The following is a 26,278-nucleotide window of genomic DNA, read 5'->3' as shown; positions in this document are numbered from 1 at the left end:
TTTTTTTTTTCCTGATATCGAAACTAAACTTATCTTGGTGCAACCTGAGGCCATTTCTCATCCTGTCACCAGTGAGAAGAGACCAATCCTGCTCTGCTGCAATCACCTGGTATTGGAAGAGAGCAATAATGTCTCCCCTCAGCCTTCCCTTCCCCAGACCAAACAGCCCCAGTTCCTTCAGGTGCTCCTCATAGGCCATATTCTCCAAGCCCTTCACAAGCCTTGTTGCCCCTCAGACCAGCTCCAATGTCTCTTTTGTCCTGAGGTGCCCAAAACTGAACACCAGTGCTGAGTACAGGACCATAGTCCTGCTCACCAGACAATTTCTGATACAAAGGTCCCTTCCAACCTGAGCTGTTCTATGATTCTCATGTACAGGTGGAGTTTCCTGGGTTCTGTTATGAGCCTGGTGCCCCTGGTCCTGTTGCTGGGCACCTCAACAAACAGCCCAGCCCCCCGTCCTGTTCATACCCACCTCCAAGATATTTCATAGAATCACAGAATGGCCCGGGTTGGGAGGGACCTCAAGGATCATGAAGCTCCACCCCCTGCTGCATGCAGGGCCACCAACCTCCCCATTTCATACCAGCCCAAGCTGCCCAGGGCCCCATCCAACCTGGCCTTGAACACCTCCAGGAACGGGAGCATCCACAGCCTCTGTGCAGCTGTTCCAGCACCTCACCACTCATATTAAAGAACTTCCCCTGACATCCAACCTAAATCTTCCCTCCCTCAACTTAAAACCATTTCCCCTTGTCCTTGTAAAGAGTTGACTCCCCTCCTGTTTGTAGGCTCCCTTTAGGTCCTGGAAGGCTCCAATGAGGTCACATTTGTACATGTTGATCAGATCCCTTAGCCTTCCCTTCCTCAGGCTGAACAGCCACAGTGCTCTCAGCCTTTCCTCATCAGGGAGATGCTTCAGGCCCCATTCATCTTCATGGCCCTCTACTGGGCTCTCTCCAGCTGTTCCCTGTTTGGCTTGAACTTGCCTTGAACACTGGGTGCAGTGCTCCAAATATGCCCTCGCCAGGGCTGAGTTGGGGAGGATAACCCTCACTCTGCTGGCAACACTCTTCCTAATGCAGCCCGGGATACCATTGGTCTTCATGGCCACAAGGGCACACTGCTAGCTCATGATCTCTTCTTGCTGTGCTCACCACACGTAGCACCATAGATTGGTTTGAATCGCGAGGGACATTAAAGTTCATCTCATTCATTCTTATTCTGCTTTTCTGCAGCCAGCTCTCCACAAATTCTCTCCACAAATGAGCTGCAAGAATTGAGTGATGAAGTCTTCAGACTCAGCACTGTACATGAAATTGTACTGAATGCTGACTTGGAAGTGCACATGGTCAACTTCCCCCCACACAGGTGTGTATATATCAATAAATACACATATTCAGACTTGGCTTCTTTTTATCATGTCACAGAAAACATGTGAGAACATGGAAAGGAGGTGGGTTTGGCCTGAGTATAGAAACAAGAAGATAGTTCCTGGAACAAAACAAAGACTTGATTTATTCATCACTTCATTATTTACTAAGAAGTTCTTAAATACGATGAGTATCAGATGTGACTCACAATGAAAGAAATGGAGGCTTCAGCTCTGACTTTGGCACAAGGCAAAACGTTCTGTGGACACCTCTCAAGTGTCTGCACATCAATTAAGGATCTGTTTAAGTCGCCGATGTTTTTTCTTTCCTGGAAAGGTGAGCACTGGTTAGAAAAATGCTCTGTTGATCTTTTCTGAGGACTGAAAGAGTTTCTGTGGAAAATTCACAGTTCTTTCTAACCCACTATGAAGAGGGGCTAAGTGCAGTTATGAACAGAGGTGAGAATAAGGAGCTCCATTTTAGAAGAATGGGAAATGTAGGTTGAGAGAGATTTCTATGAAAAACTAAAAGTCCAAAGACCAACTGAGAGGCTGTGTTTATCTGATGTTAATAGAAACCTCCCTCTCTTCTTTCTTAGCCTGGAAAATAGAGTGAAGGAGACACTGCACAAAGCCTTGTGGGACCGCCTGAAAAAACTGATCTCTGCTAGTCCTCCAGACTACACTCAGGCAATCCAACTGCTGCAGGAAATAAAAGAGGTCAGCTGGTCCTGACATGGGGAGGACAGGTACCTTAGAATTAGTCTTCCCTTGCGTCCAAATATTCCCATGTGAACAGCGTAAGAGGGAAGAGAAAATAAGCTCCATTTGGTTTACAGGGAAACAGAACTTAAATAGCTGCACCTTCTAAAACCTGACTGGGAAGGAAACTCGTTCTCTGGTCCCAGGTCTGTAAAACACTCTACCAAAATGACAAAAAGCCCATTTAACTGTTGGTTTTAGTAATAACAAGAACCCCACCAGTGCCATTGTCTGTACAAATGCAACCCTTTAGGTGGGTGACAAACAGTACCTCCTATGCAGGTGTACATTGTAATTTTTAAGAACACTGCTTAGAACTAAAAGAAAATTGTCTTAGTGTGGCATGGAATCGCGTATGGTTTGCTTTCCCAGGCAGATAACTCCCTATTTTTCTTGTGTGAGGTAAAGGAGATTTTGCAATATGTGCAACAGTGGCCAGACATTCTGAAATGAGTCATTAAAGACAAGCATGCCCTTAAAGCAACGGTGTGGCCCAGAATTTGTGCGCTGAGTCTCACCCAATTCAAGGCCAGCCTTGATTTCTGTTGCGCGATGCAGTTCTGTGGGAGAACCAGAAAACAGGCCAGAGTGCTGCTTCTTTGGGCAGGCTCTGTTATTACTGCTGCTGCCTCAGAACAGCTGCAAAGCCAAACTGAAGGGGTCCTGGACCTGCAGCTGATTAGGCAGGAGGCTGAGCACGGGGCTCTGGACATCCGCGCTCTCACCACCAGCATCCTTGGCACGATGGCAGTGCTGTGCGCCTTTTCGAGCTGAGGAAGTGCAAGGACTGCAAAGCCTCACAGACCCAGCTGAGCTTCTCAGGTGGGTGTTGCTTTACTCCGTCTTGCAGACCAGCAAAAGCATCAACAGTAAAACACGGGGTTTAGAGAAAACTGCCCTGCACTTGTATCTTTTTTTCCCCTCCATATGTAGATATATTTGTGTTACCCAGCTGTTCCCAGACCATAGAAGAGTCTCCAATGAAGTAAATCTAATTTTTCTAGTAATTTTTAGGGACCAGACACCCCGATTAGACTGAGCAGCCTTTTGTCAGAAAATGGAATGAAGTCAGAGGATCTGAATTCCTCTTTCTCAGTATTCCAAAATGACCTCCAACTATAGCTTTTAATACCGTATTAAGCTTTCCAATCATTGTGCCTCATCTCAGGGAGATCTTCCGGGTGCTGGACCTGATGAAAATGGATATGCTGAATTTTACCATCCAGAGCCTCCGTCCATACTTACAGGAATGCTACATCCAGTATGAACAGGAGAAATTCCAGAAAATCTTAGATAAGCTTCCTAGTAAGTCAGTGGGGAAGAGGAGAGAAGCACTGTTACTTCTGCAGCAGTTATTAAAGCACTAAGAAGGAACTTGAGTATTCTAAAGCTGATGCTTTCATCACATGCTCAATAACTTGAGAGAAATACCTCTAAAAGCAGAAGGACTCTGGGGTCCCTTTCTCAGTCTCTTCACTACTATGCTTTGCAGAAAAGAAGTTACTTAGTGTGTTTCAGTTTCTGCATGCATTAGGCCTAATAGCTACCTCATGAGGAATTGTAAGAGCTCTGAATTTTGGAGTGTTTTGAGGTCCACGGAGGAATCATCAAAACATTTGCACGTGTATCTGAAGAGGAAAGCCAGTATTTGATGTAGACCCCTCTTCTTTTTAGGCCATAGAATATTTCTCTCTGGCTGCCTCACTCCCTTGTGAGATTTAATTAAAGGTGCTTTTTGAGGACTGAAATCCTCTATGCAATATAAAGCTCTTCAGGTCCCAGTCTCAGGAGCCTAGCCTTGTGCCTTGTGCCTAAATACTGCATGGCAGAGGTGGGGTAAGTCCTCCCCACCATCCAAGATGCACATCCCCTTCAGCATGGAACATCACGTAGCCAGTTTTACTGACTTAGTTTTACTGACTTACTGAGCCACCTGCTCTTGCAAACACCCTTTTTTGTTTCTTTGTGTTTTAAAACACATTGCAGATAGCCTGGATAACACAACAGAGTGGCTGCGCAGAGCAGCAGCAGCAGTGTCTGCATCCTCTTTGCAGCCTCAGTCCTGCCCTGCAGCCAGCAGCTCTTCTGATGCACGCTTCCAGGGAGCAGTGTGCTAAATTGAGGCTACATGGATCTGCTCTGCTGGGAGCCCAGACACAGCGAATACCCTGAGGAAGGACAAGCACTGGGATATTTCTAGGGAAAAGATGCAAAGATACACAAAAACAACTGTACAGGTTCTGCTTCTACAGAAAGATCTGTCCACAGTCTCAGTCCCTTCTATGCCATTGGACAGGGTTTGTTCCCCAGGTGAAACAAGTTGGATTTATCACAAAACTAAATGTCCTTGCTGCCAATCAGCCTCCCTCCACTAGCTTCATGGAGCTGTTACAGCTCTGCTGCATGGCTTGAGAATTGCTCTGTTATCACAGATGTTGTCTGTGTGCTCACAGGCCGGTGTGCTTTCTGTTCACAGACCTTGCTTCTGGATCAGGCTCGACTACAGGAAGTACAAACACGAGTGAATCAGCTTGCCATCATAGCTGCAGTCCTGCTAGTGACTAATGGCGTGTGTGGAAACACCTTATTTGGCTCACCTGGGTTTATTGATAGGCTGAAACTGGTAACAAAGGCCCTCTTGGAAGGGCTGTCTTCTATCAGGTGGGTTATTTTATATTTTATTTTCCAGAAGGAGAAGAGTGAGGATGCAGGCACTGGTTGACTGTAGGATGAGCAACAGGAATCTCTTCTTGCAGCAGAAGAGGACCTGAGATCCAAATAGCAGCCAGGCCCACTGCAAGGAGTGAGGGAAGCCAGAACGCCAGGCAGCATACTTAGCTGGGAGCTAACTCTCTAGAGCCATTGTCCCTTCATGGTTAATGGGGAAAATCAGCAGTGCAGGGCTTTCTCCTGTTTGCCAAAGCGCAGGGAAAGAAAGGAAGCTTAAATTCACTTGTGTTAGGCACCTCAGCTGTGGCTCAGCACTGGTTCTTATGTGCTTCCTGTCCGTGCTGAGGGCAAAAAGTCTCATGGAGAGAATTCCTGGCTTGCAAGACCTCTTTCCCAACAAATATGCTCAAGTGCATGGGCTTTTGCATCATTTAGGTATGAAGAAGCTTTGCAAGACATCAGTGATCAAGTGCTCCAGGAAGTCAGCAGAACACTCTCACAGCTGGGTTACTCTGCTTTTGCCAGTGAGAAATGTACATCCCTGAAAGGCCAGATAAAAAGCATTGCTGACAAGGGCAACGCAGTCCGGCGCACCATCAGTGAGCTCCTGAGCTCATGTCTGACTCAGCACTAAGAGTAAAGAGGTCTTCTACTCTTAGCCTTTGACCCTCGAACGTGCAGGACAAGTGTAAGATAGGTGACAGCAAGGCAAATTCCCTACACTGTGCAGAACTACTGCAGAAGCAAGGAAGCCAGAAACTGCCCTGATTTTCCTATTCCACTCTGGCTGCCTTACAGTAATTGCTTTGAAAATCTCTTAAATCCTACCATCCTTGCTAAAAGCTAAACAGGCCCAAGTGCCAGGTCTGTCACAGGTGATGTGGCAATCTTCAGGCTAGGATGTAGAGAGAGAGCTTAATCACTGACTCAAGTAAAGCACCACGCTAAGATCTTTAAGTAATATCTATCCCTAGGGAGTGCACTGCATGGTATTCAGCTAACTAGCTTCCCCTATAATGCTGCCCCATCAAAATATTTACTCAAATGATTTTGATGAGAGCTGATTATTTTGACCTTTTATTAGTACTCTGAAAGCTCCACATCAGATTGCAGTGCCACGGGCAGATAGTTCACTACAGGAAAGATTATTTTCACATGCAAGACTTATCTTTTCTCAGCTATGAAAATAAGGTGAAGCTCTTCCTGCCCAGTGTATCGCCTTTCCTCCTCAGCCCACCCGAGGCCACATTACCTGGTTTATTCCTTGCATGTCAGACCCAGCAGGCTATTTTGTTTTGAAGGAATTCAGGAAGCTGAATTAATAGCCTAAGCCAACCTCGCTGTACCACAGGCTGGGCAGTATGTGATGGCAATGGCTCACTGATGGAGCAGCATTAGAAGCTACAGAGCCAGTCTTCCCCTTGCTGTGTCTAAAAATCAACGTCTTGTCTGCACTCTTTGTCCACTATCAGCATTTCCCAAATACATATTTGAAAGACAAGAACATCTGAGATAGCTGGGGAGTTAACCTCAGCTCTGTGCTCCTCAAAGAGGCTTCCTGAATTCTTTCAATTTTAAAATGCTGCTGTGGCAGTCCAGATAAATCCCAGGCTCTGAAGTTCTATATTCCATTATGCTCCTAAGATGCCTAACACTTCAGTTCTGTTCAAAAACTCACAGAGTGGGCAAAAAAAAAAAAAATTTATACTGTTGAGCTGCTCCACTTCAGCACAGCCAAATTCATCAAACCTCATGTCTGGCAGCCCAGCATCCCAGCTACAGCCACTGTTAAAAGCAGCTGCCCAGGACAAAGTGAAAACAAGGCACGTATGTACATCATACGCACAAACATGATGCTTGGAGAGTAGTTTCACCCATTCCTATGCTGAATGCTGTCTCATCTTAGTTCTTGGAAGAACACCACCTTAATTCACTATGCCCCGAGCCCATCTGGAGCAGTACAGCTCCACGGCACCCTGCCCTCAGCTCTGCTCCTCACTGCACAAGAACCCTTTGTCTCGAGGCCAATGTTCTGCACAAAGGCTGATTTCTGATTTCCTACTCGCTCCTTACAGAGCAGCAGATTCACCTGTTCCTCAGCCTTTTTGTTGCCCCCGATGGACAAAATTCTCAGAAAGATTTCCCAAAGGGTCTCGATGCCGTTCAGGAAGAGCTGCAGGAAGTCGGGCGCAGGTTCAGAAGTGTGACCTTCCACAACAGGCAGCTGTTTGGCCCTTTCTACTCAGCAGTTCTCAAGAAAGTGCTTTTCCCAGAGGCAGAACCAGATTCAGGAAGAGGTTCTATGTGATCATCCTTACTACGTACCACACAGGAGGACGAGGGTGGAACGCATTCTCCAACAATTTCTCAAATCATGCTTCAGCTTGTAAAAAAAACATCAGACAAACCCATCTGGGCAGCACAGCTACTGGGAAGTGACTCTCAGCATGTCAGTATCTGAATAAACCTCTCAACTGCAAAAGGCAACGGCTTTCTTGTCCCCCCCCAAGACTGTCACTATTTAGCAGGGAAAGAAATGGGAGGTGGAGATGATAAAACTGCAATGAAATTTAAGGTTCTTTCTTTCTTTTTTCCCTAATTCAAGGTGTTAATTCTGCGGTGGGTCTGCAGCCTGCTCTGCTGAAATGTTAGGCACAGCCCAGGGACGCAGTTTGGATTTGATAAAGCCATATGGTATTTAAGATCATTAAAACTGCTCAATATATTTCAGTGTTAGCTTGAAAACCTGACTTACTGAATTATTAGATGGAACATATGGTATAAATTTAGCAGCCCCCGATGTATTTAGTATTTCACATCAGCCAGATTTTATTTGACACAAAACCCTGAACTTTAACCTGTATTTAAATGCCTGGATTTCTTGCTCTAATTTTATATAGTGAAAACGTCCTACTTCTTGGTATGCCAAAAATCTTTGCTGGTAAATACTATATACAATGGCTGCCCAAACTGTTTCTGTTGTTACATGAATCGATGGCTGCTGTGCTGCAGAGCATTGGTTTCAGTGTTTATCATTGCTCAATCAGGGTCCTGCCACCCTCAGTAGAACAGTCCTCGCAGATGTACGTTAAAAGGGGTCAACATCAGCTTTCCCATGGGCAAAGTGACAGCAGACCATCATGCTGTAGGTGAGTCTATCTTTAAAGAACACACAGATGAGTTTTTACACATAAATTAGTCTGAAAAGAATTTTGTATTCGGGATCAGTATGATTAGCTGCAAAAAGAGCAGCCTCAGCCAAAGCGACTGCTGAGCAGCCAGCGTTCTGCATCCAGCATGCCACACACGTTAGGATGGCACACATCCTGATTCTGCTGCCAAGGAATGACATCAGGCCTGTTCCCAACAGAACAGCATCCTGTGCTTTGCTTCCACAATACCAGCAAATCATCCCCACGCAGTGCTTTGACACTCCTGATGTTTTCTTGTTCCTCAGCTTTACAAAGCAAAACAGCAACGTGCAGCACCAGGCTGCCCTCATTCAAGTCACTGTGCTGCCCACCCTCACCCCTTCCTCTTACCTGCTTTGGCTGCTCAGCACAGGCATGAGATGACCAGAGGCTGCTGTGTCACTCAGGTCACAGTGACGACAGGGCAAACGTGTGTCTAAGTTTGTTTATTAATTCAGTCTGTTCTAAGTTGTACAATTATGAAAACAACAAAACGACTGCTGGAAGCCCAGGAATATTTACAATCTCGCCTTGTTGTAGTGAGGTCAGTCTATGTTGTTGCACAGATTGGTTATGTTTGGTACCACAAGATGTTTAAAATTCAGACAAATTCGAACAGATTAACAATTGTATATACAGGAAATAAAAGGAAATTCAAGTATCAAAATACAGACAGATTAAATAACATTTGTATTACAAATCAGTCCCACTGTCATACATCACAATTAGCAAAAATGTCTACATTGCAAACTGAACTCGACTGGTCTCTGCCCTGTTAGGGAATCTCAGGTTATTCTTCCACGGGTAAGAAAAGTGTTTGAGCTAGATCTACTTGGTAAGAGCAGCACATGTACTTCCTTTTGAAAAAGAAAAAATTAAATTAAATTAAAATGCAGTAGGTAATGCCAATATGAGACCTAAAAGGGAGACTTTTTGCAACAAGACAGCGTCGCAAACTCTGTGCTCGCTCTAAAATAAAGATCTGATTGCATGGAAATGATGCAAGCAGAAGAAAGCCAGAGGAAGTTCTGCTGCTAGAAGCTTCTGAAGTGGGGTGGAAGGAGCATTAAAGCAATTAAACCCACATCAGCTGCACACAGAGCAGTTGTTTGGAAGTACTATTTGGCATCTGATCTGTGTCTCACAGCAGCCCTGTGATGGTACCTCACATTTCATTGGAGGCAAGTCCTGTACGGTGCCCTGCCTTCTCCCCAGGAGGGAAACAGGCAACAGGCACATACCCCACCAAAACTGCATCAGTTTTTTCTCCTAAAAAGAAAAATCCCAAAGCAAGTTCAAACAGCTACAATTAGCTTCTTCTTTTTTGTTCTCCTTTTTTTTTTTTTTTTTTTTTTTTTTTTTTTGTAAATACAAAATTAAAAAGGATAAAGCAGCTTCAATTTAGAAAATAAAAACTCATCCCCTCCTCTACTGAAAAAAAAAAAAAAGACAAACACAGTTGATCTACCTTGAGTTCTCAGCCTGGACTCATGCCGTGTCCAACTGGAAGTCTGTAAAACACAAAACCCAGGGCTGCACCGCCTGTCCCAGGCAGGCAGTGAGTGCATTTAGATTCTAACCAGCACCAGAAATGCAGAGCACTTTCCTCCAGATACCGTGAAACCCTGTGGGGAGGAAAAGCCAAAACACTGCGTCATGGGTGGGATAACAAAGCACTCGGAGTCGGTGACCCAGGATCAGTCTCCAGCATGCAAGTACCTCAAAAAAACCCCACTGAAATGAAAGGGGAAGATGCACTGCCAAAACAACTGCTTCTATGAAGTGAGAAAGAGTATCTGGCTAAAGAACTGCTGGATCACTAAAGACAACCATGGAATTACACACAGGACTGGAAAGAACCACCAGGGTCACAACGTCCAGCCCCCTGAAGATTGGAGTCTTCATCACCACTTCACCTCCAAGCCAACCTTCGCAAAGCTCATGTATGTGTCAGAACAGAAGGGTGTCCCTCCTCCCAAGCAGAGGTTCAATTTGCAATCTCTCCAAAAAGACTTGTTGCCAACACACCAAATATTTACACTTACACCAGTATGAATTGCAACATACGCATAACAAGGAATGTTAGGTTCTCTAAATTCATCCATGTAAAAAAGAAAAATAATCTCCGCTTCCCCCTCCTCATCATGTACAGCTCTGTGCCCTCGGGATTACGGCTCACTTCTCTCCTAGTCCTACCAGCTAGGGAGACTGAATCCTGACATACAGCAGCAACTGGAGTTAAACAGGCATCATTAGGGCATCTTGTCCTGGCAAAGCAGCAGGGCAGCACATCCCCAGCCACTGCAGCCCTGCGGAGATTGTACCAAGCTGCTGCGCTATGGTTTTTGCATTGGAAGAATTAAAAATCACAACTCTCCTCACAGCCTTCCCTCCAGGGGAACGGTGCTGTGAAAACACATCGGCTACAGCCAAAACTGCTGGTAAATCCTGCTGTGATCCAAAGAGCAAGCAAGCAGACAGCACACCTCTGAGATGGCAGCGTTTGGGGCTGCTGGGGCCAGGCCATCCGTGGGTCGATAGGACTTACGATGTATCCTCGGCTATGGACTGTGCCAGTGGAATGCCCAAAATGTAACTCCTCTTTTGTTCGTCTTCCAAAATCGTTGCACTTATTAAATAATGAGCTAGTATTAAAAAAAAAGTGCTAAATCACAATTGAATAAGCTTAAAAATTAAAAACAACACCCAACCCGTCAGGGCGTAACTGCATTTAAAAAACAAGACAGGTGCACAAGAGGCTGGAGAAAGGACTCCTCTCCAGGTATTCAGTGCGTAAATGGGAAGAAGTTGTGTCCTTGCCATAGAAATGTCAAGTATTGCAATGCAACAGTTCTCCGTAGGGAAGCAAGCTTTGTACCATCAGTAAACGCTTGGCCACAGCCACTCTGAGGTGAGAGATCCTTCGCAGACTTTTCCTTAAGTGATTTCCATTGGCTATAAAAGCATGGAGTGGCTTTGAAAAGAAAGGATGCAGACTTACCCTGCAAGGCTTCTCACACTGGAGGAAGTTATTTCCAAGAATTTGGCGTTTCTCTACTGTTCACCCAGAATTGAAGCAGATTTAAGTACCATAAGAGATGCACACACCATCCCACCGGTAAGACTTTCTATTGTACTCCTTGCTGGACTGTGCAGATTCTCAGTAAATCATTTCTTTTTTTTCCCCTCACCAAAAAAAAAAACCACACACACAAAAAAACAAAAAACCACTGCAGTGCTACATTTAGACTGTGAACTGGATTTGCTCTGTATCATTTCACGTGTGAAAGAAACGGGTTGAAAGCAGTTTGTCTCAGACTAGAAAACGTGACATCGCTCGGCCTCGGAAGTCTCAACTTTCCTTTGCTAGAAATGGAGAGCTGCTTTTCTCAGCTGGTGGCTGGGATCCCTTTCCCCCTCTGCTTTGGGAGCCCTCACTGAGCAGCCATGCACACCCTCACAGGCAGACACCAGTGCCAGATGGAGACGGTCTTCGTGTCGGCAGGCCACTGCTTCTTAGGTCTCTGCCCCGTTACTACATTTCCGTGGTAGGAGACAGCTGCCCGGAGCTCAGCTTTTCAGAGGCAAACAGAAAGGAAGATAATGGAATGAATGATTTCCGAGTCATACAAACACAAGTGCCGGGAAAGACGAGGCGTGCAGCCAGGAGATGAGACAACCGTGAGGTTATGGACGCAGAGGAAGCTTTGCAGTTAGGCAGGGCTGCCTGCCACCCCGGCCGGGGTAGGGTCACCCTCAGGAAGGCACGTGCACCAGTGAGCCGGCGTCAGGAGGAACCGACAGATCCCAGCTGAAAGCAGGGGGAGTGCAGAGCTCAGACCCTCGAGGAGCAGGCACACGTGTGGGCAGCTGCACGGTAAATCCAAACTACCATTGCTATCACGAACTCAGCTTCTCTCCAAAGGATATAAATGCCTCAGGGCACTCTTACAGCTTGGAAAGGCACTGAGCATCCAACCCAAACCCCGGAGCTCCGCAGACACTGCAGCGTTCTGGGCAGGGCAGTGTGACCACTGGCTCTGTGTTAAGGGCTTCCTGACACGTGAATTGCACGTACACGGCTGGGCTTTGCTTCCCTTGCTTTAAGGCAATCCCTCGAGTCCTCTCATTTGGATTCCTACCAGCCTGGCCCTTGTTTTGAAGTCAGTTTGCCACTCAATGCCATTAAGCCACGAAGGATTTGAAAGATCAAACCCATTCCTGAGGAAGAGCTCAATAAAGATGTTGAAACATCTGATTTCACCACAGGGCTGGGGAACAGAAGCCCAAAGGCCTCAGTGGAACTGAGGAATGAGAACAAACATGCCCACGTAACAGGTGTCAGCAACTCAGGGTTGCTGATCTGACCGTTTATTTCTGATGGTGATCACAAAGAGAGATTTGGGGTGAAATCTAAAAAACTACTTTGCAAGCAGAGCATCACCAGAGCCCTGAGTGCACCATGTCCACACACACACACCATGCCCACGCAGATGTGCCACACAGCTGAGTGAGAAGTGCCGTCCCCTTACCTTCTAACACACTCACTGTCACCACCAGCTCACCAAACCTGGGCTGTGGGGGATGCGGCAGAGATGCAAAGCCCGCACTGAGGCACATCAGTGAGCTACAGCTCACCTTCAGCTGCCCCATCTGCTCAGCCCCTCCCTGGGAAAGGTTTGGCAGCCGCTGCCCACAAGGAGCTGGGATGTGAGCATTGCTCCGGGACTGAGAGCTCCATACTCTGCTGGAGAGCAAAGCGGAGCACAGTGGGTTTGCTGCCACTGTGTGGAAGTTGCAATGCTTTTCACTAAAGGGCCCTCAAGCAGCTGTGGGGACAGAGAGAGCCTCACCCCCTGAGAGGTAGCTATGTGTGTCCCCATCCTGAAAATAAGGAAACTGAGGCAGAGAGAGGCTCAGTAGTTGGGACACAGCAAGTTGGGGAGAAGCAGTACTGGGCTGGAGCCCTGCTTTCCAGTGCTGGCAGCTACTGAACCATCCCCATCCTCCTCCTCCTCTGCTTAATTTCTCAGCTTTGCAAATGCAAGAGAAGGAAATGGAGACAGACCCACGACAGTCTGTGTGGGCAGCTATGTGGGCTGCCCAGCTCCACTCTGACTGTGCTGAATGCCCTGCATCCCATGCAAACAATTTCCAGCCCATATCCTGGAGCAAAAAGCAGCTTCTACCAAGACACACAGAAATGGGGACGTTCTCCCAGAGAAAAACATGTGCACTTGGGAAAGAGCCAGGAAGGCCAAGGTGCCCGCTGACACATGGCCATTTCTAACCAAAATCCTTGCTCTCACGGATGAAAGGCAACAGATGTTTCAAGATCCCTATAGCTCTCATCGTGCAATGTTTTATAGACTGAAAAATAGGCTTTGGGTCAGCAGCAGACTGATTTCAATCACATCCCTCCCTTTGGCAAAGATGTGAAACCGCAGGAAATGCACTGAGCACAGCACAGCTCTGCCTGCTGCACCCCAACAGCACGGCTCAACCATGGCTCCTTCCCAGCACAGGGCCAGCAGCATGAGCCTTTCAGTGCCTGACCTCTTCGCAATCTGCAAAGTGAGAACCGCACCCAGAGCTCACAGTGGTCTGGTGAGCAAGAACACAAGGACTATGGGGGTAAGCCCTAAAAGGGACGGAAATGCACACAGCCACACAGCTCCTGCAGGACACTCACGGCCCCAAGAAGGGCCCGAGCTCACAGTGGGAACAGTGGCACCCAGCCCAAGGCTGTGCCCCCAGCAGAGCAGCTGTTCTGCTCCACGCTTCGAGGAGAGAGGCTGTGAGCAGGGTCCCTGTGAGGAAATCTAGTGAAGGTGTTATTTGCAGACAGCATCACAGTGGTTAGTGTCGATTCAAGTGACAGTAAGGAGAGGGGTGACTTCACTGGAACAGTGTGCAGCCGTGGCTCAGTTGGGAAGTAGAGGAGCTAGAAGGAAGGAGTGCGTGCACCGCAGAGACAAGAGGTCTCCATCAGTCCGAGGATAAGAAGGTGAAATAGAAAAAAAGGCCTGGGGGAGTGCCATGTCACCCCAGGGAGTCACAGTGCCAGAGCGAGGGGAAAGACGTGAAAATGGTGGGCAGCTTCCTGGCTCCGCATCTCGGATGCCCCCAGCCTGCACCCCTCTGCACCTCCCACCTGATGGGGATCTAACAGCGTGTTACCCTTGTTTCCGAGTAAGGAGAATTCACAGTGTTCAGTAGTGATCAGGTACAAAAGCCGTTTAAGTCTACAGTCTCTTAAGTGCTGCTGCCTTTGACGTAGTGCCTACGCGGGGCTCAGTGCGAGCAGCTGGAGGAAGAGGGAGTTTAGAACAGCAGACAGATCAGATCGCAAAGGCACGGTTAGACTATAGGTGGACACGGGGTTTGTTTGCTTTAGAAGATAGTGGTCTCATACTTAGTGCTGAGGGTCCGCTTGGAGTCCTGTTTGGGGTCCACGACCCACGAGACACTGGCGTGAGACTGGGAATCTTGGTCCATTTCAGGGGGCTCCAGCTGGAAACGAAGGAGAGAAGAGTGCATTAGCTTACATGTGCCTGTGGGAGCCCAAGTCTGGGGCAGAGCAAATGGGAACTCGGAGCACAGAGAAGCTGCTGATGCCCATCCCCAAACCATGTATGCATGCAGGGCTGCAGCTCTCACTGCCGAGGCATTTGAGTCCTTCACAGCTCAAACATTTCTAAGCACGTCGCTCTCAGCCCAGCACCCTGGGATGACTTCCTGAGCTAGGCCTGCATCCCCCATTACCATCAGCGACAGCTTCACCTCATTTCACAGACAAGCATGAAAAATTCAGCACTACAGAGATGGCACTACAAAAATAAGAGGAGAGGAGACGGCTCCTGGCAGGTGAGCTCTCTCTGACCAAGCAATGCTTTTTCATCCTGTCCTCCTCAATCAGGATCCCAGGGGAAGGTTAACGACACCAGGAAGAGCAGCACAGTTAGCTGGGAGCTGCCGCTCTGCGTTAGCAGCAGCTGGGACCAGTGCATCCCTGGGGTTCATTTGAGCCCTGGGATGAGGTGGGGGAGGGCAGCAGCGAGGACATGGGGCCATGGTGGGAGGTGTGGGGAGTGGTGGCAGCCGGGGCAGCAGCCCAGGTCGGTTGGTGATGGAAGATGGCAGGAAGAAGGTAAAGACCTTAGCTCCAGGACTAACAGACTGCAGCGGCAGGTAGGAGGGGCGGTGAGTTGTACAGGTGTGACAGTAACAACAGCGGGTGTCGGGAGGGAGCGGCACCTGAGCGGGGGGAGCAAGCAGAACACAGACAAAAGGAGACATTAAAGGAAAGCAATGGCTTATGCAGCAGTCCCTGCTCCTCAGCAGCTCCAAGTCAGGCTCGGTTTAGCTGGCACTACCAAGCTGCAAACTGCAGGTTACCCACTGATCTTTGCACGTGGAAACGGAGCTGGATCCAGCAGGGCATCCAACCCCCCAACCCAGGCTACATCCCCTCTGCCTGTCCTGCCCCACAGGGGAAGCCAGGCATGCAGCAAGCCTGCCAGTAAGCAGAGCCACGGGCACTGCAGCACCAGCAGTGCCTGATGCTACAGGCCACGGGGACTTCTGCACCACGAAGGGGGAGCTTTAAGCAAGTTGTGTCCGAGAGGAAGCCCAGCTCCAGCCCCCAGCTCCATGTACGTACTGCGGATTTCCTCACGCCGGCTCGTGGTTTAGGCACCGGTTTGGAAGATTTTGTTTCGATCGTTTCTCCCGCTGCAGCACCCAGAGGTTTCGCTCTCTGGGCTTGGAGGGCCAGCTGGTAGGCGACCTCGAACGCCTGCCCCAGGGTGAGGATGATCTCGTAAGTCAGGTTCTTCAGAGAGAATGCAGGGAACACAGAGCTGTTAGTGCACGGGAGCTGCCTCGCATCGCACAGAGCCCCCACGCGCAGCAGCCAGGACCACCTATGGGCTGCTCCAACCCGTCTGGCATTGTAAAGAGAAAGAGCCCAAATGTTTTGCAAAGCTGAGTCTGTCCAGGAATAAAAGCGAGCAACGCCGTCACACTCGCAGTGAATTAAAAGGCTGTTAGATCAGCCTATTACACTGCTCATAATTGAAAGCGTATCAGGGTTTTGTTCACGGAATATTCCCCAAGAGGGAAAATCTCCTGCCCTGGTTTATTCAGCACTGGAAATGGCAGTAATGAAGCCAGACAAATATTCTCTTTGACAACAGAGTTGCAAAGTAAATGCATTTTGTGGCCGGACTCCTAAGGGAATCTTCTAGGACAGAAACAGCAAAGAGAGACCTCTCATGCAGCCCCAACACCCTCAGCTGCAGCCCCATCCCACTCACCACATCCACGGTGCTGAAGACGTGGCAGTAGTGGTGGCTGGTCTGCAGGTCCTTGGTGATGTAGGCAAACGTGCAGAGATCCTCAGGGTCCTGGGCAGCACAGGAGATGTTACGGATCTCATGCTCAGCAATGACATTCTGTAGGAGACAACCACAAGTACTCATCACCCTTCTGGGGACAACAACACGCTCAGCAAACAACAGCGGTTCCAAAGGTGTACTGGGGACAGGGAGCACAACAGAGACTGGCAGAAGGGGTTTCTCCCAACCAGTCTCAGCTCTGTCCCATGGTAGGAACAAATGGCAACACAAGCAGCCCACGTGCCAAGCCTACATCATTCAGACAGCCATCGTCACCCTGGTGCTCTCCCCATGGCTCCCAGCAGCTACACAGCACCCAGCCATGGCTTCTGGAGCTGCTAGATATGACCTGCAGCCCCTCAAGCAGGTGGCACTGCAGGCCACGTCCCTCCAGACACCGGTTTTGAGGCACTTCCAAGCTCACCTTGTTAGAAGCATCGATGAACTTCACTCCCTTGTATGTGATGGACAGTATTATGGTCGGGATTTTCTTCATATGCTCTGTGGATTTCTTTAGAAACAAGAACACTCAGCTGTGAATCAGTGCTCCTTTCCTCACCATCCCCAGCCCTGCTAGTGGCCAGGAAAGACCCTCAGCCCTATAACATCAGGCTTTTGGGGGCCTGGACGAGGAGAAAGAAAACCTGCTTCTAATGGAAGCAGACAGAAAGGGACGGGGACCTGAAGTTAAACCTTTTATCCCAGAGAAATCATCTGTTTTCTCACTGCACAGACATTCAAACTACAGGGAAAAGTGCTGGTGGGAGATCAGCTCGGCAGTGATAGTGGCTCCCCGCGCTGCCCTGTCTGCAGGGTGTGGGGAACTGCAGCTACACCAGCATCCCCCGTCCTGCCCCATGTCACCCACCACAGCTGTGACTGTCCCCTGGGCTCCATACCCTCATCTTGGCACAGGCATCCTGCGTTGATTCTGTACCTCGGAGGTCCTTGATCAGCATGGAGCCCAGGTACTGTTTGGAAAAGAGGATGTGTTAGCACTGACAACCTGAAGGCTTCATTCAGGCTGGAAACCTTCCAACCCCAAAGCAGCATCACAACCCAAGAGCTGTGGCTGCAGAGAGACAAGTCACCCACGGAGCAGGGAGGACTGTGACACCTCCACGTGCAACACCCAGAGCCTCCTCCCCCTCCCCAGCTGCAGAAGCCAAAAGCCACTTACGTTGGCCTCGTACCCGCAGGACTCAAAGATGAGCTTCTCTGGCTGGTGCTGCCAGTTTTGGACCGGTGCGTAGGGGGCAGCCAGGCTGGGGGGGCGCAGGGTCAGCTTTGACTCCCGACGGTCCTCCTGGAAGGGGAAGGAACGCAGGTGTGAAGCTACAGCGGGTCCATGACAGGGTGCAGCACAGATCTTAGCAGGGCTTTGTGGGTTGATGCAATTGAGATTTGCAGTGGGCAGACCTCTAAAGGGCTGGGAGGGGTGAAAGTGACACTGCAGTGCATGTGCAAGTCACCGTTTTCAAGGCAAGCTAGGCACAAGCAACCTGCTGGCATCAGCTCCTAGTTTTTGAAGCCTCGACTCCTCAATTAGGGGGTGATGCACTGAGCCATGCAGAGGGGCCCACAGGATGCACAGCAGCACCCACTGACCTGTGCTTTGTAGCGCTCAACTTTGGAGTACGTCGCCAGCTCGCTGCCACGCTCGTGTTGCCTCTTCCCAGAGTCCCCGGAGGGCAGCAGGAGATCAGCAGATCTGCCTGCGCAGGAGTCGTTCTGGCTCAGAGGTGACGACGTCTGGGACATCAAGTCCTGGCACTGGAACAGGCAGACACCAACAACCACCCTGGTTAGCTGGTGCCACCAAGAACCATCCTGGTTAGCCGGTGCCACAGCCCTGCGTGCACTGCGCCCCTCTGGCTCTGCCAGCCCTGCTCAGAGGCTGCTGCCACCCTCCAGCACCGCACACAGGATGCAGAGCTGATGAGGCAGTTGCTCAAGGTGTGAGGAAGGGAAGAAGTGGCCACACACAAACCTGTGCCTCTGTTTCTGGCTGGGATTATTTCTCCCTAGGAACACCAGGACCTGGCACTGCAGGCTGCTCCTCCCAACACCCAACAAAGGTGCAATAAGCTGAGCTATCAGGGTCAGCTCCCGCCCTGCAGCCTTCAGGCTCACTGCCTTCATTCACCTCATTTATTTCCCACTCAATGCCCCTCCTTTGCTCCACGACCGTTTTGGGCAGGTGTCTGCCTTGTCCTGCCCTGTCTGAGGAGGGCAGCAGGCACGCAGCACAACGGGCTCCGGAGCATCGAGCTGCCCCTTCTGGAGCTGAGCACCCGGCTGCCCAGTGTCAGCTCAGCCCAGATGCCTGACAGCCGGGCTCCTCCCGCAGGCAACGCTCACTGCCTGGATGTGCCAAGCAGGCAACACACGGAGCTCACAGCTGCAGCACGCATCAGCCCTATTCAGCGGACTTGCTTAATTTGCCATTGACGTCCTTCCGCTCCCCAGCCAGAGCCGGGCGCTGGAACGCACCAGCTGCAGCACCAGGAAGCTTTGGAAATGGCCCATTCTCTTTTCCAGCCCGCCCCCCCAGCCAGCATATCAATCAGCTGAGGCTACACAAAGAGCTCCTCTCCTCGCCATCGCTCTGCCTTCAGCCCTGTCATCTCAAGAGGATGTTTGGGAGGAGCTGCCTCCCTCCCACCTGCACACTTGTGGTCGGAGCACTGGGGTGAAGCTGCAGGGTTGTCCCCTCCTGGCCCCCAGGCTCTGTGTGCAGCAGCACAAATCCTCACTTTTTGCTCCCAGGTGGCAGCTTTGTAGGAAGAATGGCAATTCTGAGCGCTCCCCTCTCAGCCACCCCCAGCACCGAGTGTCTGGCATCCTATGGTTCCCCTGCCCCAAAATTCATCCGCTGCTTTGGCTGGAGTACATCAGTCCTGGCAAAGGGGAGTATTTGCTGCTGTGTGGTTCAGCCAGAGCTCAGCAATACTGTAATTTGTTGCATCTCTGCCCAAGTGCTCTGGAGTCGCAGCTGTGTGGATATGAGGGGACTTTTCCTGCAACTGTGAGGTTTTTCTGATGTGGGCACTCATGATGTAAAGCAGCAGAGATGAGGAAGAAGCACACATGAGGTCAGTGCTGGCCAAGCCAGAGCCAGGCAGGCTGCAGATTGCCCGAGTTCTGCTTCACTGTATTCAGAGTGGAAGCCCTGAGCTCTGCATCACCGCCAGCAGCAGCGAACGTGGGACCTGCAGAACCATTCCTCCTCCACACACCAGATGTGCGATCGCCTCAACTCTCCCAGCACTCTCTTCCCAGGCCACCAAGCACCTGAGGGCCAGCACTGACCCCAACTACCAGGTCAAAGCCATTTGTTCTAATAAGAAACAAGCTTTTTTTCCTCTCTTTTTTTTTTTTAAAAAAACTCTCTGCACTCATTACTCCCAACACCTACTTTCAAAGGACTTTTAAGTTAAATATTGACATGGTAGGGTTTTTATCTTTCTTCCTGATTTTGCTAGGCAGAATTTCCTGGGCACAAAAGAAGCAGAGTAATGCTGACTGTGCCCCACTCCCTGCTGGACACCCGCCCTAAAGCCATCAGTACTCGCACTCTGCAGGGCTCTGCGTCCCCCAGGGCTGTCAGCTACCAACCAGAAGGAGATGAGTGTACCAGACAGACCTGGAATTCATTCTTTGAATGAAAGGGGGGGATATGGAGTCAACAGAGGCAGAACACAGCTACCACTGAATGCTCTGAACAGACACTGTGGGCAGCAGGGACACTGCATGGACTCACTCTCAGCTGTGAGAAGCGTGGTGGCTTTGCTGGGGGTTCCTCATAGGGCCGGTCAGCCAGCGAGGCGATGATCCTCTTCCGATGGCCCAACAGGTTCACCTTCAGCACCTGTGGGGGAGACAACGCTGAGAAAGAGAACTTGTGCCAGCACAGGGGAGCTGCACAGTGGTTTGTAGAAGGCAGGACCTGCAGTTCCTGGGGCATCATGGGGTCATTAAGGCTGGAAAAGACCCCTTAGTTCACCAAGTCCAACCCCAACCTGTCCCTACTAACCAAAATCTCCACATTTCCTGAATCCCTCCAGGGATGGTGACCCACCATTCCCTGCAGTCTGTGCAGCACGGCTCTTTCAGGGAAGAAAGGTTTCCTCATACCTAGCCTGCTCCTCCCCAGGTAATGACCCCATGCCCCCAGGTAATGACCCCATGTGAGGCCATCACCTCCTGTCCCATTGCAGAGGCCAACCCCCACCTCACCACAAGCTCCCTTCAGGACATGAAGTCACCTCTGAGCTCCTCTTCTCCAGGCTCAGCCATCCCAGCTCCCTCAGCTGCTCCCCATATGACCCCTCTGTGCTCCAGGCCCCTCAGCTCTGTTGCCCATCTCTGGATATGAGGGGCCAAGAGGGGCTGCTTCTCTGCCCTCTGCACAAAGCAAAGCATCCCCCTTCCAGCAGTCTGTTTGTGTTTAGCACTGCTCCCTGCAGGGAACGCAGGCAGGACCCTGGCACTGTGGGGATAGGCAAACAACACTCACATTGACTATTTCAAGCTCCCAGAGGTTTTTCACAGTGTCAATAGAGCTGTAGCCGCTCGAGAGGAAGGACTGGATGTAATCCTGCAGCCCCAAGGAGTCGAGCCAGGCAGGGACGGACGGCTGGCTGTTCCCATCACAGCCCAGGGGCTTCAGCTACAAAAGCAGAAAGCAGAGAGGGGTTAAAGCCACAGGGGGCAGGGATCCCAAAGCATACAGCGTCTGCAATTAGCACCGTGCTCAGCCTTTTTTTCCTCTGTCTCACAGCCATCCTGGGCAGTGCCCTGGCCCTGCTCACCTTTGGCAGGGAGCGAGCTGCCTGCAGGAGCTTCCGGCGGTGCTGCGGGTCTCCGATTCCAATGTCCCGAAGGTCCTGGTCCTCCATGACATTACAGCCCTGCGGGGACAGGAAGGTGCGTAAGGGGGCAGAGCCCACACACAGGGCAGCAGCTGCCCCTCAGATCCCCTGCAGCCCCAGGGCTGCCTGGGAGGAGGAGGCCATGGACAGAGCTCAGTCCCACAGACCAACACGGGGCACAATGGAATGTGTGGCACGGCAGAGCGTGGCTGTATCCCAGCACAGCACACTGCAGGCATCCTCATCCAGCCAGGGGGGTCCCAGCCCATCATTAAAGCAGCCTCCCTACCACCAAAGCTTTGAATGCTGCCAACAGTGCCATTCCTCAACAGCCAGAGTAACACCCAGCCCTGCCCCATACACTGAGCCTAGCAAGGGCACGGACTCCGCTTATCCTCCCTCCTGGGCCACTGAGAAAACACGATTTCTTTCCAGGTGAGCATCTGAAAGTCACATTTCTCCTCCTTTTCCCGCTTCTGGCAGCAGCCCACCCAGAAGCACCACACGCTGCTGCAGCCCACCTCACCCCCCCTCCCACCGCCATACCTGGGCTGGGCTCAGCTCCCCTCAGCTCTCAGCACTGCAGCCAACGAGCTCAGCACCGCACTGGGACCCAGCCGGGCCCTCCCCGCACTGCCTCCCAGGAGAGGAGCAGGAGAAGGGCTGAGCTGGCAGCGCTCTGCTGCTCCACATTTTGGTTTTATAAGAGGAACCTCATTAAAATCAGCTGTGGGGCGCTACGCTGCTGCAAGGGCACGCGGAGCAGCCAGGGCTCCAGAAAGGGACTGAGCAGGACATGCACCTCTTCAAAGGGCAGCAAGTGTTTGGAATTCCTCGCCACGCTGCACTGTCTGTAGCTGCTCAGCACGTCCACCTCGCTCAGTCCCACCTGCTTTAAGTGCAGCATCAGAGCTCTGCCCCCAAAGAACCGCTGCTCCGCTGAGATAAGTGCCAGGAGAACCATAGAATTAACGCTGCGCTAAGAGCTGCCCGAAGCAATGGTGCTGCCCTCGGAGGCCAGACTGCAGAGAAACAATTATTTAGCAAATGACAGTAGCAAATTAAACCAGCGGGTGGCCGGGGAGCAGCAGAGTGCTGCATACACACAGCAGCCACCGGCCCCATGGAGTCAGTGGGCACGGCGTGGCCTCCGTTCGCCCTTGCTGTGCCAGCGTGCCCCATGACCTCTCCAGGATGCCCCTTTCCAGTGCCCAGGGTGAGGTTCAGGCCCTTCTCCCACTTCTGGCATCTCAAATCTGAGCAAAACTGCTTGCCATGCAGCGAGGCTCCAAGCTAGTTAAACACTCAGAATCACGGCTTCCTCTAGTGCTCCTTATTTTTATGTGTCACATTAAATTCCCTCAGTGCCAGTCTGCATTCTCAGGGTACTTAACAAGGATAGACAAAGCATAGCAGCTCTGAATACATCATTACAGCCCATTGTGCACGAGCTCTGCTCGGAGGAGCGTCCTTTAAACCCATCCGGATTTCATCTCCAATGAAAAAAAATAATAATCTGCCACTAAAATAGATAATTAAATGCAAACGCGCTGGGGATCTTTTAACCTTTGCCAGCAGAGCAGCTGAGCTTTGTTCTCAGGCTGTGTGCATTTAACATGCCCTGCAGACAAAGCTGAGGTCCTCTGCGCAGTGCTCCCTGCCTCCCAGCCAGGGCTTGGGTCAGTGCCATGCTCCCAAGGCTCACCTGCAGCACCAGGAGCCCCCTGAGCTGTTGAGTTTCAGCCACGAATCTCAGAGGACTGCTGGGTTAAGAGGATTTTAGAAACGAGATCGTAAAACAAGGTGGCTTTTCTTGTGGGTTGGTTTTTACCAGCAGCCAAAAGTCCTCATGCCCAGGTTGGACATCACCTCCCCAGCACCATGGTCATGCTGCTCAGAACCCAGGTCTGGGTCCTCCAAGGACAAACGCCTGCAGCAGAGGAGGAGGGGAGCTGTGAGGACCTCTGTGCTGCTAGCCGGATCCTCCCCGGCTCAGAAATGCCAATTGGAATCAAGAAAACTTTCTGAAGACAGAGTTGAGACTGTATTGGTTGTGACAAGTGCTGTACCTTGTGCAGGCTGCAGGCTGAGCGCAGCACGGGGCCAGGGCTCGCCCTGCACTCCTCCCCATCTCAGACCTCTCTGTTACCCCCAGCTCCAACCTGGCAGAGATGGGATGGGACACGGCGCTGTGCCACCCTCAGTCTGGGTGCCAGGTTATCACAGAATGGTTGGGCTGGGAGGGACCTCAAAGATTACAGCACCATACAACGGTTGGGTTGGAAGAGACCTTAAGGATCATAGAGCAATGGGATGGTTGGGTTGAAAAGGCTCTTACAGCCCCCAGAGCCCCACCCCAGCTATGAGCTGGGTGCCCCCCCAATCAGGCTCCCCATCCAGCCTGGCCCCATCCATCAGTGCCCACCTGCTCGCCTGGTCCACCTACAGGAAGCAGCTTTTGGAGCAGGGTTCTGCTCCAGGACACGGCGCTTCGCATCCTGCGCTGTAATTAAGCAGCCTGCAAGACTCCAGGTTTCTCATTAAAGGAAAAAAACACAGTCAGAGGGGTTATGCTGCGTGACGCCGTGTGGGCTAGGTGACCCTAAAGAGGAGCATGCCAAAATCAGAGCCTCTGAAATCTGCCAGCATCTCTGCTCCAGCAGGGCACTCTGCGGGCGCTTAACTACCCAATTTTCAGATGCTGCTTCTTACTCAGAGCCTGGCTTCGGTCCATTCTCTCTTTCCAGCTAAGGAAGGGCCCAAGGCAAAGAAAGTTCCGTATAGGACATGCAGTCCTCCCCAGCCAGCAGCACAGCATAATGAATCCCAACCAACTCATAGGAGAGCTGCCTTGCTACCAACCCACGTATTCCAGACACAACTGTGGGGAAGATTGGGACCAGAACGTGTTTGCTATTAAAAGCAACAGATGCAAAACCCAAACACAGCTTTTCCAGACTAGCAAACATCCATAGCAGAGTGCCTTCAGCTGGACGAGCCAAAGCATCCATTTTTCTTAGATTAATGCACACAAAGCTCTTTCTTTTTTTCCTTCTCAGTAAATTCAAGGCAGCTTGCTTGTATCTTGTCAAGGATTTTGCTGCCACTGCTTTTGTTTCACATGAGTCTGGATGTGGGAGACAGAGCTGGAGACACAGCCTGAACAGGGACAACACGCAGCCCGTCCCAAGGCTCGACCCCACACTCTGAGCTCTCCTGTTAAATAAAAGGGCAGTGAGGGTGAGGGAGGGCAGCAAAACCGAGCTAAGTGAGGGCATCCGGGGAGCTGACAGAGGCACTGAGCTGCCCAGGAGCCCAGGGGTGAATGAAACCAAGTGCCCTCCTTCCCTGCGCTGTCTGCGAGGTGCAGGCTGGGCTCAGCCCCTTCAGAGCTCCGGGAGCCGTGCAGGGCTGCACTCGGAGCAAACACGTCCTGTTGACAGGGCGAGAGCAGCTCATGCTGCGCCAACAGCAAACCCACCAGCCTGTCCTGCATTCTATCTGCACAAGCACATGGTTTGCACCCCCACGGCGTCAGCACAGCATCACAGCCAAGGGGCCCAGAACTGCCCAGCACCTCCAGCCCTGGGGTCAGCCAGCCCCGCTCCACAGCCCTACATCTCCCCCTGACCCCACATCCAGCCCCCTCACAGCCCCACCTCAGAGCCAAGGGGGAAACAGCAGTGCTTGGCCACAGGAATATATGTCTGCCAGCAGCCTGTGGGGTCTGCCCTGCCCTTACTGGTGGCTGCTGTTTGAGGGAGCACGGTGGAAACGAGGGGATGAGAAGCACTCAGTTGGCTGAAGGCAGACCAGTGAGGTCCCAGTGCTTCCCAAAGCAACAACTGCAGAAAGGGCTCCTATAAAAATCCTAGATTAGTGCACTGCATTTTTGTTCCATTTCTGCCCCATGCACACACTGGCAGTGCAGCAATGGAGGGAATCGGTCACAGTTGTCAAATCTGGGCAATTTTATGGAGAAGGGAAAAAAATTAACTGCTCCTTTAATGGCTTTTTAAATGTTTATTGGGCCAGGAGCTGCTCATGAATCACACCTAAGCATTCTCTAAACTGCCAGCCCTGCTTCACCCGCTTTGCTCCCCAAAATCCTTCTGGAACCAGCAGGGAGTTCAGCCACAGAGTGAATACATCCACACCTTCCAGAGGTAAACTGGAAACCATCACAAAGACAAAGCGGGGCTCTCAGAGCTGCCCAGGGAGCATCTGAGACACACTGCAGAGCTGCCAGAGAATCCGCTGCACTGAATGAAGCCATTCCACTCGGACGTGGCAGAAATCCCTGCATGAGGGTCCCGTTCTGCTCTGAGGGGCATTCATTCAGTCTGGGAAGCAGCAATGCAATGTATTTCCAGCATGCTGGTGGCAGTGATAAGCAGGAGACAATGCCACGTAACGGGGCTTGGAGCTCCCCAAGCTGTAAAAACACCCCATTCTCCCAGCGCTGCCATAATTTGATCACTTCTCCCCGATCATGAAAAGAAAGAAACACACACACAAAAGCAGAGGTGCCCAGGGCAGTGCATGAGAACAGATTTCTGCTTCTGATGCTGTCTGACTGAATCAGCATGAGCTGCTTTCCGCACCCTCTGTGGGAATCCAGGCTTGAACAACAACAAAAAGCCACAAGAAGTGGCTGACGTCCCTCTACCTGCTCCTGTGAACGAGGATGCCTTCGGACTGAGGAAGAAGTTCAGCTGCAGAGCCATCCCAGGGCTGAGCACCCGGCCTCCCAGGGGAGGGAAGGGCTTCTACCAGCATCTGGGCTCGATCTGCAGGATCCAATGGATCGCTGGCACTGCAGGGAACAGCGCTTTCCTCCCTGCTTCTGCAGTGCCCTCAGCACAGCAGTCCCAGCAGGGCACTGGGAAGCTCCATGCACCCCAGGCACAGCACTGCAGCTCCTGCTGCTCACAGCACATGGCAGCCCTCTTAGCTCACACTCCACTGACATTTTCCCTACTCTTTCAAACCCCCCCCCCCGCCCCCCCC

General features: G+C 51.0%; 2 protein-coding genes across 9 annotated transcripts in view; one reads left to right on the top strand and one right to left on the bottom strand.

The window, feature by feature from the left end:
* The window catches only part of TCP11 (t-complex 11), a 7,634-nt gene extending 522 nt beyond the window's left edge, over positions 1-7,112 (top strand). Inside the window, 11 exon segments of the mRNA XM_042833480.1 lie at positions 1,239-1,371; positions 1,972-2,092; positions 2,742-2,769; positions 2,772-2,886; positions 2,888-2,956; positions 3,303-3,439; positions 4,121-4,237; positions 4,240-4,316; positions 4,611-4,795; positions 5,240-5,403; positions 6,880-7,112. Of these exon segments, the coding sequence (XP_042689414.1) occupies positions 1,239-1,371; positions 1,972-2,092; positions 2,742-2,769; positions 2,772-2,886; positions 2,888-2,956; positions 3,303-3,439; positions 4,121-4,237; positions 4,240-4,316; positions 4,611-4,795; positions 5,240-5,403; positions 6,880-7,112 (1,379 nt within the window).
* Positions 7,113-9,378: 2,266 nt separating this feature from the next.
* Positions 9,379-26,278, bottom strand: part of ANKS1A (ankyrin repeat and sterile alpha motif domain containing 1A) — an 83,689-nt gene continuing 66,789 nt past the window's right edge. For 6 of the 8 annotated variants that reach the window (XM_042833740.1, XM_042833743.1, XM_042833744.1 and 3 more), the window contains 10 exons: positions 21,209-21,307; positions 20,914-21,066; positions 20,158-20,265; positions 18,003-18,167; positions 17,575-17,700; positions 17,294-17,365; positions 16,819-16,905; positions 16,314-16,451; positions 15,659-15,829; positions 9,379-14,508 (listed from right to left, as the gene is read on the bottom strand). In XM_042833740.1, coding sequence (XP_042689674.1) covers positions 14,389-14,508; positions 15,659-15,829; positions 16,314-16,451; positions 16,819-16,905; positions 17,294-17,365; positions 17,575-17,700; positions 18,003-18,167; positions 20,158-20,265; positions 20,914-21,066; positions 21,209-21,307 — 1,239 coding nt within the window. In that variant the 3' untranslated portion in view covers positions 9,379-14,388. Of the gene's footprint in view, positions 14,509-15,153; positions 15,253-15,658; positions 15,830-16,313; positions 16,452-16,818; positions 16,906-17,293; positions 17,366-17,574; positions 17,701-18,002; positions 18,168-20,157; positions 20,266-20,913; positions 21,067-21,208; positions 21,308-26,278 lie in introns of all 8 variants that reach the window. The other 2 variants (XM_042833747.1, XM_042833741.1) reach the window with 2 other exon arrangements.

The sequence above is a fragment of the Centrocercus urophasianus genome, unplaced genomic scaffold (genome assembly GCF_019232065.1).
Source record: "Centrocercus urophasianus isolate 14NV4802_14NV808 unplaced genomic scaffold, USGS_Curo_1.0 seq_42, whole genome shotgun sequence".
In the NCBI taxonomy this organism is placed as follows: Eukaryota; Metazoa; Chordata; class Aves; order Galliformes; family Phasianidae; genus Centrocercus; species Centrocercus urophasianus.
Note: the sequence above shows the minus strand (reverse complement) of the source record. Positions and strands in the feature narration are given on the sequence as shown.